This window comes from Triturus cristatus, chromosome 8 (assembly GCF_964204655.1).
Source record: "Triturus cristatus chromosome 8, aTriCri1.1, whole genome shotgun sequence".
In the NCBI taxonomy this organism is placed as follows: Eukaryota; Metazoa; Chordata; class Amphibia; order Caudata; family Salamandridae; genus Triturus; species Triturus cristatus.
Window position 1 is genome coordinate 169372872 of NC_140591.1, and position 15584 is coordinate 169388455.

The window sequence follows — 15584 nt, forward strand, 5'->3', positions numbered from 1 at the left end:
ATAATATTTATTATTTTGCTACTGTAGAAAGAAAGGGGAAAAGCCTATAACTCCGCCCTATGCACTACTCTATGTCTCATTCTATACCGCAGGGATGTGAAATTCCTATAGCCCGATGCCCTGGGTCAAGGGCAACAAGTTTTCATGTGTATTTTGTCCTTGGGACAAGTAGGCCCAATCCCCTGCATCACAAACCCTTTGGCTGCCAGATTACAGTACCACATTATGGATCAAGGAAAGGCATTGCCTGCAGTTAAGGTAATATTTGTGTCCATGTTGTATTGCTGTTCACACCTGTATTCATGGTTCATTAATGCGAAGCATTTATTATTAGGGTGAGCGCTCTAAATAAATGTTGTAAGCTCAGACTGCACTACTGACAGTGGTTCCAGTATAGAAATGTGTACAGACGTTTTCAATGTTTAGCAATATGAGGCTATGTATACTGCTTCCAGAATGCTTTCTGATTAGATGCAAATATTTGCATAAGCTTGAAAGCAAGATTGATGATGATGATGATTCTTTGGTTTCCAAATAAAATGTGCACAAAAAATGCAAAAACATTTTGCTAAACTACTGTAAAATTGTAGGTACCATCTCTTTGCAGCATCATTTAGTAAAATGTTGATGTATGCTAGTATTTTCCAAAAATATTCATAATGGAAAGTCAGTATAACCTGTTTAATAAGATTATGGGAAACATAAAAATAGTAAACACACTGAGGGGGGGACCAGGAGCAAGGGTTAAAGAGTAGGTCCTGTACCAACGCTCCTAAGTTAACTACTTAAACAAAAAGGTAACAGTTCCTAAGGGTGGCAGTACCAATGAGGTATCTTGCCTGAAGGGTGGAGAGGGAGCAAAAGAGAAGGTTCGTGGTGGTGTCTATGGTGTAGGCCAGATACTCCTGGGCGGTGTTCAAGGTGCCCTCACACACCCTTGCGGGTGCAAAGCATCATCATCGGGCGTTGCTCCTCGTGGGGGTGGCGCTGCAGTCCCTCACGGGCCCTTCAAGAGGGCTCTCTGTCGGAGATCTTTTGTTGGAGTAGCCGTAGTTGTGCGTGCGGGTGTGTGGGTATAGTGGGTGAGGTGGTGAAACTAAAAAGACCCTAAGGTACCCCAAATGGTTTATTAGTGAGTCCGTAGGGTCTGGATAAAATCTAACGGGGAGTGGTGCCAAATTAGCACTCCAAAGAGTAAGGGAAAGGATAGATAATCCTACTGCTCTCAACCCGTGTGTGAATTGTTAGAGTGAGAGTGAGGACGTGGAGTGGGTGGTCAACATGTTTCGCGCTGCCCTTGGTCCCTAACGGATCCTTAGCGCTTCGTCAGGACCTAAAGTGAAGGATAGTTGAAAAATGGGGAAAGAGGGAGTATACTATAATCCCATCTTGAAGGGGAGCACGTATTATTCGTGTCCCTGACAGCGAACCTGAGGGGAGGGGGGGAGACAAAAGAGGCAAAAAATGAGAAGGTCAACGTTATATCCAAGGTAAGGTACAAGTCACTAGAGTCATACTCGCCCTTGCTCTCACAAGGGCAGGGCTGTTCCACCCCTGTGCACTGACACCTTCACTTGAGCATGCTGACGAACCTGTCCGCACTCCACTCTAGTGACTTGTACCTTACCTTGGATATAACGTTGACCTTCTCATTTTTTGCCTCTTTTGTCTCCCCCCCTCCCCTCAGGTTCGCTGTCAGGGACACGAATAATACGTGCTCCCCTTCAAGATGGGATTATAGTATACTCCCTCTTTCCCCATTTTTCAACTATCCTTCACTTTAGGTCCTGACGAAGCGCTAAGGATCCGTTAGGGACCAAGGGCAGCGCGAAACATGTTGACCACCCACTCCACGTCCTCACTCTCACTCTAACAATTCACACACGGGTTGAGAGCAGTAGGATTATCTATCCTTTCCCTTACTCTTTGGAGTGCTAATTTGGCACCACTCCCCGTTAGATTTTATCCAGACCCTACGGACTCACTAATAAACCATTTGGGGTACCTTAGGGTCTTTTTAGTTTCACCACCTCACCCACTATACCCACACACCCGCACGCACAACTACGGCTACTCCAACAAAAGATCTCCGACAGAGAGCCCTCTTGAAGGGCCCGTGAGGGACTGCAGCGCCACCCCCACGAGGAGCAACGCCCGATGATGATGCTTTGCACCCGCAAGGGTGTGTGAGGGCACCTTGAACACCGCCCAGGAGTATCTGGCCTACACCATAGACACCACCACGAACCTTCTCTTTTGCTCCCTCTCCACCCTTCAGGCAAGATACCTCATTGGTACTGCCACCCTTAGGAACTGTTACCTTTTTGTTTAAGTAAACATAAAAATAAACAGGCATTGGTAAAGCCAGCGGGTCTGAAATTGTTGGTCAGTCTTTTGGTTTTGTCAATGCGTGACTTGTTTTCGCATGTTTTTTGTAAAGCCTTACTAGTGTGGGAGCTGCTGGGCTTTTTCAATTATAACAAACATTGGCAACAGCAAAAAAGGTTTTGGTCTCTTAAAGTACACACTGCCACAGTAGTTCCTGGCACTAAACTAAAAGACTGTGTTGATATGCTCCTTTTGAAAGAACAGAATGCTGTCACTCACAGTGAAGCTAGCCGATAGACAGAGAGAAAAAGACAGAACTGTAATAAACACAAAAGGTAATTCATGGTTAACGCCAGACCTAATTAGGGCCCCAATTATTATATAAAGTCTCATAAGTGCACCCATGTCCTTGCATTAAGTGTAGATATACGACTTTCGTGATTTCTCAAGACTTTACAGAAGTAAGCCAAGAAATAGTACTCCTAGAAAATATTTGTGGACTGCATTTCAGCATGAGCAAATATACAGGTGTAGATTTGCAGGTTCACTTTCTCTCCAACCACTTTCTTTCCAACCCTGGAAGATGTTTTATGTCTGCCATTGTCAGGCACAAATTTCCAACCTCCCTCAGTATGGGAACTGATTAGAGAAGAGTTGGTTAAATCGTTAAAGCATGCGAGTTAGAAGGTTTGCACAGACTCAAAAGGGCATCCAACCCTGTTGCTTACCATTACCTTCAGCCCCAGTATGCAGATCTGCGGAAACGTGACAACTTAAGGGAATTGCTCGTATTCAAACCCTACTATGGAAGGAGCCTTGGCATAATCAAGAGGCTATTTCAGAGCTCGTACATAATGAGATTGCTTCCATAATTTGTCGCCACATTACATGGTATAAAAGGGACAAGTAGATTTATGAAGCAACCTGCCCCATGGACAAGTAGATATTTTATTAAATTCCACACCCCTGTATACCTCTCTCAATATAGCCTCTACCTTCTCTCTGTGACTCATCCCAAACCTCATTCTACCACTATAACCTCCTTAAGATCCTTTCTTAACTCTTACCTCTTCTTTCCCTTCCTTAACTCGTGCCCAACATCATTCTACTACTATGATATCCCATATCCATCTCTAGCCTCTTCCCTCCTTGATTCACCCCAAACCTCATTCTACTACTATGATCTACAAAATAACACTTCTGAATCTCTTACCTCCTTTAACTCATCCAAAACCTCATTTTGGACTCTTCCCTCTTCTATCCCTCCTATGACTCATCCCAAACCTCATCTAACTAATATGAACTCCCAAATACCACTATCTAGACTCTTCCCTCTTCTATCCCTTCTTTATCTTATTCAATCAAACTAACATACTCACATGTCTACTGCTCAAATTAACAATTTATACTTCCCTATATTAATCCTCCACTAATCCTCTGGGTTCCGGATTAGCGTGCTACTCGCTGAAAAGTGCTTCAATGCCTCATCAGGGGTATTAACCGCTATACAAATACAATTGCAATCTAAACTAAGATTTTTTTAAATTGAAGGTGATCCTTTCCACACCTGAACACCCCATTAAGCCAAATCTTCCCCAAATACTGTGAAACTCTAGGATCAAAGACTATCCAAAATGTTTACTATGCTAAATCTTAACTATTTAAGCTTATTCAAAAGACATAAACAAACAGGGAAGAGATCTAGAATGGATGTAACCAGAATCCTTTCAGAAAGAAAGGCCATTGTTGTGGAACTTGCCATGTACCACCAAAGTCACTCCAGCACTCGCTCAAGTGAAATACCTGCTTCGCAAACTAACTGGACACAAGCGAGATTGTACAAGTCGGGTCCTTCATCATCAGGTTTATGTTCAAACTGCAATTAAGGTAAAAGCCATCAGACCCCTGTGGTGCTTGAATGTAAACTTGTTACCTCTATGTATGAGGATATTAATATCTACAACAAACTATTCTTAAGTACAAGTTACAATTAACCCAGTGATGGAGTGCCTAGGCAGAAACACAGTTAAAGACAAACATTATGTAAATCTTTCTGAGCTCGTGTTGATTGCTTCATACACTAAGAGTTAAAACAATGCTCATAAACTTTAAATCAGCTAGTACACTATTTATACACACAAGATGAGCCTACTTCTATTTTACACAAAGTGCAGTTAACATTGGCTTGTGACACTCCGACATATCCAGCAAAAGACCTGTGTGGAGTAAAATGGATCACTATCAGCAGAAGATAACACCTTCATGAGAATCATTTCCCTAGGATATGACCTTCATCTGTCTCTTTGTCAGGCCATACCAGAAGTAAAAAATTGTTTCTGATTCACCTATGTTTATTTACTTCACGCACTTTGAGCTCCATTTATTTTATTTTGTGTTTATTTTAGTGGTCTACCTCAACTTGAAACATACATCTTTCTAGGTTTCATTTTACCTCACACTCACAGCTACAATAGGCGGTTATAAACTTAGACATTTCATGGTCGTAAATGCTAAAATATTATTCATCCACTTTTTTTTGTTAATACCCTACGTGACTCTCGCATGTGGCTAATGTTCATACTTCTCCTGTTCTAGTAGATGGTCATATCGGCAATCAAGACTTGTTCCACAATGCATCAAACTATTAAGATTTGTTTTTTTCTTTCTGAAATCTGAATAACATTCTTTGAACCAAAAAGATCGGCTGAAGAATACTTGATAAACTTTGAATTGTGTTACATTCTCATTTCTCACCAACATTTTTAGGGTTTGTATGCACCTGTGGGTTTCTTGATGCACAAGGGCAATACAATGGTGTCTAAGCGAGCTTAGTAATGCTAAGGAAGAGAGAGAAGTGTTCAGTATAAAACTCCATTAACAAATAAATCCATCAAGAAAAGTAGACATTTTTGGTACATTAAGATTTCAACATGTATTTGTCACAGCTACGCTGAGATATATGCTCTAGTCTAGTATGTTTTCCATCAGTCACAATGCGTTCGGTCTTTTTTTTCCTCCATTTTATACCATGAAAGTTCAACAGTATTTTAAAAGTGCAAGATAGTCTCATCAAATTAGAAATAATGTTACTCACGTTTGTCTTCAAAAAAAAACCTGTCTCAAACACAAGATTGCAAAACCCTTTCTTTTTTATTCCCTCCATGGAACTGTCAAAGAGGTAGACATTTGTGTAAAAATGGGCTTCCCATGTGAATTAAGGAATATTCCATACCCACAAAATTACCCACGCAAAAAGTAGCCCATTGTTGTTTACATAAAGCGAAGATATTAATTGCACTTGCACATTACGTGCTATGATCACAAACAAATAATTGTGCAACCCCGACCTTAATCAAACGAAAAAAATACCCTCTTGTGATTTCTCACCCCGTATCCTCAATCGAAACATGCAGCTGCTTCCCATCAAATTTATTTATGGTCGAATTAGCTCCGTCAAGCGACACTCAATACCTGACACAAAAACAAACCTTTACTAGTCATTATACGTGAACAATTAATAATATGAAGCATTCATAGTCTCCCGGTTAAAGTGGTGAACAGGGTCCCTCAGTTTTATTTCCAGCACTGGAAGAACAACGTTTTGAGATAGTATATGTTTGTGTTTCTTGCATTGTTGCCACGACGGTCGGTCCCTTGTCTTTTAATCAGCAGAAAACACACGATGGCACAAAAGGGGAGGGATGAGAGAGTGACATCAATGTCATCCCCAAGACCGGGCTCTATCCAAAGTAGTAGCGATCCGATCCTTACGGCAGTCCAAGCGAAATGAAGAGAGAAGAACCATTGTTTGCAGCCCCGGCTCAGGTGACGTCATAATACGCTTCTAGCTGCGCGCAAGGATCTCTTCTCTCTTCTTTAGGAAACTCCCTTCAACACACGTACACTTTCAATATAATATTCTCTCACCGAGTTTTAAAAAGAACCATCAAATAAGACTGGGTAACTTTCTAAACTAATTTTCTCTCGTAAAACAAAGCACCTGATAGTGTTTTTTAAATCCCTACTTGTTCGCAGACAAATGGGACTACTTCACATCCAAACCCGTCGCTGCCACCGCGAGTGGGCGGACGTTTACAGTCCAGCCACGACGTACGCGTCACAGAAAATGGCGGCTGAAAAATTGATGGTAATAGAGCGGCGGTGGCGTTGCTGAAAGCAGAGAGCCTGTGCAAGGAGAGGCTCCGAGTGAAAACTCAGCCCCCCCCCTCTCCAGTTGGCGAAGTTTCCCCCTCCTTTACTCGGAGTGGCCATGGCTGACCCGGAGCCCTCAGACGGCCCCGCGCCGCTCATAGAGTCAGGTAAAAAACAATAAAATGACACAAACACGACATTAGCAAAAACAAAAAAAGAAAAGTACGAACAGACGTCTTATTGTTTTTTTTTTTTTTACCGCTACTTCCTTCCAGAATTGTATTTTCTCATCGCTCGCTTCTTGTCCGTCGGCCCCTGCCGGAGATCGGCAGAGGTGAGTGATGCTTTCTTACCTGATGTTTATAAAAAAAAAAAAAATAAAGTTGCTAGTTTGTTTCGAGCAGGCTTCTGATGTGTCTGTACTGTGCTTATGTTGTAGGTGCTGGTGCAGGAGCTGGAGGAGTACCAGGTCTGTGACAGACGCACCACGCGCAAACCGTATGAGCTCGTTGGTGCCTCCCCCCACTGCTCGCGCGCGCTCTCTCCCCTAGCTATGTCACACGCATCTTTGACATCACTGCCCACTGTTTATTCATAGTTTACTGTGCTTTTAAGCGGCAGGCACTAATTCATTTTTTTTTCGTTTTTATTAAAAACATTTTTTTTTACATTTTTTTTTTTTTCTTCCCTTTTCAGCTTCTCCCTAAAAGATTGGATTGGCAAGGGAACGAACATAACAGGAGTTATAAAGATTTGGTAAGCGCCTATTAATAAAAAATGCATACATACTGCTGGAAGCTTCTTTTATTCATCTTCGTTGACAATGTTTTTTTTTTTAATGCAGAGTACCGAATCGGGGGGGGGGGGGTGGGTCTCATCGTTGAAGGGGGGGGGGGCGTTAAAATACAAAACTCTAATGAAGCACTGCACAGTGCTCGTTCCTAAGTGTGTTGGGGGGGGGGGGGGGGGGGGCGTATAATTGGCAGCTGGTACTTGTACACACGTGAAAGTCATCCAATAGATAAACGGCTTTAGTTCGACGCCTGATGTACGGCAGGTTGTTGAGAGAGGATCGCTGATTGGGCAGTGTTTTTCTTCCCGGCTTCTCCGTGTCTTCATGGAGCCTGAATATATATAAATAGTATTCTGTTTTGCGGTGGGGGTAGGGGGATGTATTCTGCAAGGTTATGTAACATGCAATCAAGGTTTGCATTCTTACGGAACCTTTATGTAAACTTAAAAAAGATGGCGAGACATACTTTCAGAATTCATAAATGTAGGGAAAGGAAGGTCTGTACTGGTAACTCGCGCCCAATGTAATTTAATTTGGGAAGCTTTCTTACATTTTAAAAAAACGAGTGGTTTTTTTTCTTCAGCAATGCGGTTACTATGTTAATTGAAAATTTGTGTGTGTGTGTGTATATGTGTGTGTATATATGTGTCTGTGTGTATATATGTGTGTCTGTCTGTGTGTGTGTGTGTGTGTGTGTGTGTGTGTGTGTGTGTGTGTGTATATATATATATATATATATATATGTATGTATGTATAACGCTTCAAAACCATAGACCGAATAATCACTGTCACTCCTGAGTTTCAATAGAAAGGTGTGTGTATGTATGTATATGTGTATATATCACGTTTCAAAACCATAGACAAAATCCACTGTCGCGCCTGATTTTCAATAGAAAGGTTGTTTATTGCCGCATATTGATTAACACGTTTTGTTGCATAGTCTTCGTCAGAACAACAGTGCTCCCCACTTCCCTTCAGTAGAAGTACACATGCACTTGAACAACCGACTCTGTGACCGATGAGTCGATGATTATGGTACATTTCATAGATAGGTGTACGTAAATCACGTCATGTAAAGTAGATGTCCGTCAAATGTCCTATTACAAGGATTTTCTTTCCGGTTACCACATTTTGATTTGATTTTACTCAGATGTTCAACATTTTATTCACGTTTTGATTATGGGGCTAACGTATTCTTTACGCAACATGATTGTTAGTTGCAAATCTCTAAATAATTGAGTCTGAACGTAACTTGATTAGTGTATAGGTATTAGTACCATTAGTTGTCAACAGAGATGGCGTGTTATTTTCATGATGAATTGGCCTTGAAAAATCTGCTAGCTGTGGCAAGTCAGATTTTATCAGGGCGATATGTTTTTAGTCCCGCTGGCCTGCCCTGGTGTGATTGCTCCAGCTGGCTTAAAACAGGTGTTCTGTTCGTTCCGAAAGTGATTGAGCAATAAACATGTCTTTAAATCTTGTTTTTATCTTCTCATGGTCCGTGCCTTAAGACCGGTCAAACATCAGCTTATGTCTTCTCACAAATTTGATGTTTAATTTATCCTGGAAATTGGTGATTATTTTTCTTGCAAAGTAAGATGCTTTTATAAAGAGAACTGTCTACCAATCGTGCTGGTGTACAGGAAGTGTGAAACAAAAGGCTGTTTGATGTCAGTTTTTTTTTTCTAACACCCATTTATATAGCTTGTAAGTGAACAGTACAAACATTTGAGAATATATCTGCAGTTATTAAGGCCCTTTTCTTTTTTGTAATTCAGACGTATGATGTAAACAATGACTTTGAAAGGGTCAAAACAAACCAGAACACATTTACTTGGTGATGTGCAAATGTTAAATATATTCTGAAACCTGATTTCCAAACAATGTTTTGTACGCCAAAAAATTTGAGTACTAACACTGCATGCCAGTGGGAAATTTTCTAGCCATTTCTATAGGAAATGTGCTGCTTGTAAATGACAGTGTGCTTACCACGTCCTGCTTTAGTAATGTATGTATTTTAAGTGAGTGTTAAAAACATGAACTGACAAACGTCACTTCCTGGACGACAATGCTGTTGGTGAACTAAGAGGCAAGTCAGGGGTCATGTTTACTCTGTATGTGGTCTAGCTTATTATTATACACGGAGCAGGAATTTAGTATATTAAATCAAAACAAAGTGTTTCTTGTAAAGCATACACGCTGAGTTCGTATTTGAAGGTGCTCTCATGTGATACTGAAGAAAAAGGCGACTTGTTGAAATAAAATGTTTGCCCAGGTTCACAAAATTTGAGACCAGTTTATGGGTGTAGAGCTTTACAGTTAAGTCAAGTAGACTCATGTCACTAGATCTGCAGGCCTGGTAACATTTTTATGATTTTTCGAGAGCTGAATTGCATTTGAAAGGACAGCATGTCGTCACAATATGTAGTGGGAGCACTTACAAACGCTTGTTTTCATAATTAATCTATGTCCACTGTTTTCTACCTTACTGTATGTGATAAGCTATTTGATAGAAATCTATTTTACATGAAATGATTTACAAAGAGCGGCAAATTACCTGTGAGGGTCTCAAGGTGCTGGAGTTGCTAGTTGCTTCTCGGAGAAAGCAGTGACAAATGAGGCAAAAACAGGTGAAATCATAAAAAAAAAAACGGGAAAGAAGAAGACAGTAAAAAAACGAGGCAAAAGCAGGAGAAAGCATTCAGAACAAGCATTTGCAATACAATAGGTCTCGCTTTACTGATAGTTTGCGATATTGGCATTGCAAATAATGATGCAAATCGAGTAGCTCACACTTTCAGTATTGCAAGACCAAGCTGCTCCTAGAGGTCTTGAGTGAGCAAGGCACCAGCACTGCATGTCTACGTGCAGTACAACAAGCTGCTTCCAGAGGTCCCTAGTGAGCAAGGCACCAGCACTGCATGTCTTCATGCAGTACCACAAGCTGCTCCTAGAGGTCTCTTGTGTGCAAGGCACCAGCACTGCATGTCTAGGTGCAGTGCCGCAAGCTGCTCCTAGAGGTCCCTAGTGAGCAAGGTACCAACACTGCAGGTTTAGGTGCAGTACCGCAAGCTGCTCCTAGAGGTCCCTAGTGAGCAAGGCACCAGCACTGCATGTCTAGGTGCAGTACCGGTAGCTCCTCCTAGAGGTCCCTAGTAAGCAAGGCACCAGCACTGCATGTCTAGGTGCAGTACCGGTAGCTCCTCCTAGAGGTCCCTAGTGAGCAAGGCACCTGCACTGCATGTCTAGGTGCAGTACTGCAAGCTGCTTCCAGAGGTCCCTAGTGAGCAAGGCACCAGCACTGCATGTCTAGGTGCAGTACCGCAAGCTGCTCCTAGAGGTCCCTTGTGAGCAAGGCATCAGCCCTGCATGTCAACTTGCAGTACCGCAAGCTGCTTCCAGAGGTCCCTGGTGAGCAAGGCACCAGCACTGCATGTCTACGTGCAGTATCACAAGCTGCTCCTGGAGGTCCCTAGTGAGCAAGGTACCAGCACATTATTTTCAGATTAGGTTGTACTCTGTGTGGAGTTGATGAAGAGTTATAGACTCTCTCTTATAAATGTGAGATGTCCAAGTGAGTGAAGTAACCACTGCCAACCTAGCTTAAGACCAAGTGTGTGTCCTGCCTGAAGCCATTTAATAAAATAGTGCATTGAGGCTGTAATTAACACCTAGGGAGTAACAACACATGTAACGGGGTGCCCCCATGGGAGGTTACTAGAAGAGACAAGACGGTACTAAGGAGGTACTACTAAGCCTATTGACCATTGAAAAGCCACCATTAATAAAGGACAGTCGGGAGCTAATTAAAAAGATGGGTGGAAAGTGGGTGAAGCTTTATGCCCATATTCTGAATACAGCATGTCTCGAGACAGGGCAAGCGTTGCCTAGGCGAGACCTAAAAACTGGGAGGAAGATGATGAGTGCAGCAGCACGGGAGAGCCCGGGTCTGGGGCCTGCATGTACCATGCTCAGCATTTCAACTGATCAGTCAATTTGACTGTTGTCAATGTGCATGCACATCTGCACTTATATTGAAGGGGAATAGAACGTATTCTGTCAAAGGCTATGTGCCGAAACTTGTGAACCAACCTCCTCAAATAAACAACATTTTAGTTGACATTCCAGAGTGTCGGTGAGGTTCAAAATCACAAACGTTTGCCATATGTAACAGGGGTTGCACCTGCTACTATGCACCTACACAGGGTGGGGTAGAGGTGACCGGCTGTTGCAGAGATTGAACTAAACATATACATCTGTATATACATATAGTATAACAAAATGCCCCGAAGCATTTGAGAGGCACACAACAGTCCTGCGCCCTCCGGGCTTCCAGTAAAACAGGCCTTTCTGCTCCACAAAATTCACTCGCCCGACGTGTTTCAGGGAACCACCCCTTCCTCATGGGCTGCTGTAGGAACCACTCTGTGCATCATTAACATTAAATGACCTTTTATTGAACCAAGCCTCCGAGTAGGCGTGTGCTAAGTGCACCGTCTCACAGTGATTGCTGGGACTTGTGGTCCATAACGATGCAAATGTATTTTATTTCCTTTAAGTAAGGTCGAGTGTTCAAACAAAATTGATGCATAATTTTCATGTGCCTTAAGTAGGCTGAGTTGCGGTCTGGCATGTTAGTTTTCAAATATGGAGTCCGGTGCTCCAAGAGTCCCAAACAGTTCGGAGCTCAGAGCCTCGTTGTGCTGACAATGCCATCTTTGTGTCAGCCAGCGATGGTGCACTCTCCACAGCCGGGTCGCCATACAGCAATATAGTATAACAAAATGCCCCGAACCATTTGAGAGAGACTCAACAGTCCTCCGCCCTCCGAGCTTCCAGTAAAACATGCCTTTCCGCTCCACACAATTCACTCGCCCGACGCGTTTCAGGGAACCACCCCCTTCCTCATGGGCTACTGTAGGAACCACTCGATGTGCATCATTAACATTAAATGACCTTTTATTGAACCAAGCCTCTGAGTAGGCGTGTGCTAAGTGCACCGTCTCAGTGATTGCTGGGACTTGTGGTCCATAACGATGCAAATTTAAATTATTTCCTGTAAGTAAGGTTGAGTGTTCAAACAAAATTGATGCATAATTTTCTGTATATACATATAGTTTATATGCAGATGCACGCAATTTGATATTCTATTCATTGCCGTTGTTGCGTGTAGGGAGGAACCGTGACTCGCACGTGGGACCCATTTCAAGCAAATCTTTGAATGGGTCATATTGCTGATCCCTTCTGTTTATCTGTGAATCTGGTTTACACCATGGCATTTTTCATGTGTGTTTTGCTTTAACTAAAGATATTTAACAGAAACCAGAATTCAAGGGGATAACTTTTTGCAATGTGGTAAAATCAAATTGCAGGGACCTTGTGATTATTAGGGTATCTGCCCTCTCTAAAGTCATTTTTACGTGCTATCTGTCAGCATTCTAGCAGATTTTATTCCTAGTTTCAATTTTACTGTTCTGTGGTAATAAATACGAATTTGACATTTGCACTGTAATAATGTGCAACTGTGCCATTATTAGCACAGTCGTTCTGAATCTATATTTTGACACGCTTAATTTCACTGCCGTAATATATACATATCTCTAGGTACATGCTTTAGGCACACCAACTATTTTATTAATCCAAAGTGTTATCCAGAGATATTAAGTCTTGTTCAATGTCTGGCATGAGCATTTAAGTCTTTTCTTTGTTTTCTTTGTCATCTGATATTTGTTCTCCTTTACCCTGTATTAAACCTAAGCCGACAAGTATGTATAAAAAATTTAGATTGGGCCATGGAACTAATTAAATTCTCTCCAAGTAAATCTTTTAGTTGACCTGTGTTATTAGTAGTATGTGCACAGTATATAAACCAAGTACTGTGGTGGTTTGGGTGACCCTTACACTTTACGGTAAAACTTGGTTTCTTCTCGAATTTCTTTGGTCTTTATGACTTTTCTATAAACACTGGTTTTCCTTTGTTTGGTGGAGGATTATAACTCGTTTAGTTTGAGACAGGTAATAGTTGGTAATTGTGTTGTATATCTGTTTATTACAGCCCTGAGGAAGTCTTTTGGAAAATTAACCATAGACGAAACACGTGTTGGCTGTATATTTCTAAGATCGAATGAATTAAGAATAGAACCTTTTGCTCAATATAAGTGATTCGAAGAAAATCTCCTTTACGAATGGACTTGGATTATTTCTCGTCCTGATAATTAAGCTTTTGCTTAAACAAGTCTTCTAAGGACAATGACAGAAGTTGTAAATAAAGATTGTGAACGAAGATGAAGATCGGACAATATTTCCATCTATTACACAGAAACTCTTGATTCTGAGAAACTTCTATGAACTGTAATTGAAGTTTTATATGTGCGAAGATTGCTCAGGGAATTATTATTTCTTTGAATATTTACAATTGCTAGCAATTGTAGTTAACAGCGTTGGGTGGTGGCTGTTTTTTTCCCTTTGATGCATAATTGTGATAACTTTGTTCTCTTACTGTTTTAACCACTATATGCTTGCGCAGGATATACCTCACTACCTGTTATTAAGCTAAACCCATAAAAGGTGACTGGAGGAATGCTTGCAAATAGATTTAACCACTGGCATCTGCTCCAGAAGGCATTCAACTCTATCTTTTTTAAAAAAAACGTATGCCTAGTACTGTGCCTCACCTTTTTTTTATGCCCTGTACTTTGCTTCACCTGGTACATTTGGACCTAGGTCATTAATGATTTGCTTAAGGTGGATCTTTGTCTAGAGTAGTACAGTGGGTGAAAAACAATGGGTTTGGGTGTTACCCACAGTGACTACCAACGGTTTAGATTATTTGCAAGCATTTCTCAATCTTTTGTTTCTTTTTTGGGGTTGTCATCTTATGTATCTTTTGCTTATTGTCTTCTTTTCTTTTTGCAATCAGGTGTTATCCAACAAACATGTGGCTCCTGATCACTTGTTACAGATATGCCGGCGTATTGGTCCTCTACTGGATAAAGAAATTCCACCCAGCATTTTGGGAGTTAATTCATTACTTGGAGCTGGGAAGCAGTCTTTGCTACGTACATCTAAAGGTACTCTGACGTACAAGATTTTTCTTTAATGTTTGTTGTGCAGAATTTGTGTGGATGTCACATTGTTTATAGAAGTGAACACCACAGTGCTCCAATTTAGGGTTTACAGTTGCTACTCTGTACTATTGCTTACTACCTGGCTGATCTAACAAAGTGATATTGTATTGTAATTGCATTTGTCTAACGCTTAATACCACTGATTAGGTGTTGAAGTGCTTTATGGCCGGTAGCATGCTACTCTGGAAGCCATGGTTAGTTGTTATTCTAGTGGTTATTGGGATTACTCTTGCACTCTCAAGGAAACCATTCCATGCTTGACACCAGTTTCTTTGTAGTTGTTTACAGTAACAGGTGTTAGGTTTGATCATTAGTGGGGAGTGTGACAGTTTACAATTGGTTGGTGGGATGAATAGATGGGCTAGAAGAAAGTAAGTATTGTTATTTTGCAGGGATATGGTTCTAAAGGAGAGGTTGGGATCTTTGAAAGGATGTATTGACAATTTACAGAACATTGTGTGTATTGGACAACATGAGGTAGTCCAATACACACAAGAAGGGAACATTCAACCCTCTATAGAGGGTAACTCCTGTTGCAATTGCTTAAAATTATGCAGCATCCAATTATTATTAGAATGGCAGGAAGAAATGAGAAAGGATTCATCTAGTTGTTGTGTTGTGATCTTGTATTGTAAATGTTGTCCAAAAAGATAATTAAGTGAAGCAATCTTAAAAGGATATTGACAATTGGTTTCAGTTGGATTTGAAAGTTGTATGTAAAAAAGACTATTCAATTTTTCTGGGACTATGCACTGATGAGAAGGGTCTAATTTAAATTTTACCTACTGAATGTTCTTTATTGATTCCTCCACATCCCCCCCCCCCCCCTTCTTTTTCAGCCGTTCAGAGAGAAAGCATGCATAGGATGGAATTTAAGGATAGGGTCGCTCAATAGAAATGAGGGCTACCGTTTTAAGTCAAGGTCACTTTTTATGCAGATTTTTAGGAATTTAGTGGGAGGCTTTTTGAGATAGCATGCAATCTGCAGATGTAAATCTGTAGAGAGGAACAGAACGATTTGCATGTGAGAGAGTGCATTGTAGCATTTGTATAGTGCTAAATATCCCTGTTTGGGGCTCTGAATCACTTATCCACATGGATAGCATGCAAGACCATGTGGGTTTGTTGTTGTAAGTGTGTTGTCTTTGCTTTGAGCTATGTGGGAAATGTTTCCATTTCATGCC

At 41.3% G+C, this 15584-nt stretch overlaps 1 protein-coding gene across 3 annotated transcripts in view; it reads left to right on the plus strand.

Moving 5' to 3' along the window:
- Positions 1 to 6231: 6231 nt before the first annotated feature.
- BRWD1 (bromodomain and WD repeat domain containing 1) overlaps positions 6232 to 15584 on the plus strand; it is a 2304433-nt gene continuing 2295080 nt past the window's right edge. For all 3 annotated transcript variants that reach the window (XM_085621250.1, XM_085621251.1, XM_085621252.1), the window contains exons 1-5: positions 6232 to 6647; positions 6756 to 6814; positions 6920 to 6949; positions 7177 to 7236; positions 14193 to 14343. In XM_085621250.1, the coding sequence (XP_085477376.1) occupies positions 6599 to 6647; positions 6756 to 6814; positions 6920 to 6949; positions 7177 to 7236; positions 14193 to 14343 (349 nt within the window). In that variant the 5' untranslated portion in view covers positions 6232 to 6598. The remainder of the gene's footprint in view (positions 6648 to 6755; positions 6815 to 6919; positions 6950 to 7176; positions 7237 to 14192; positions 14344 to 15584) is intronic.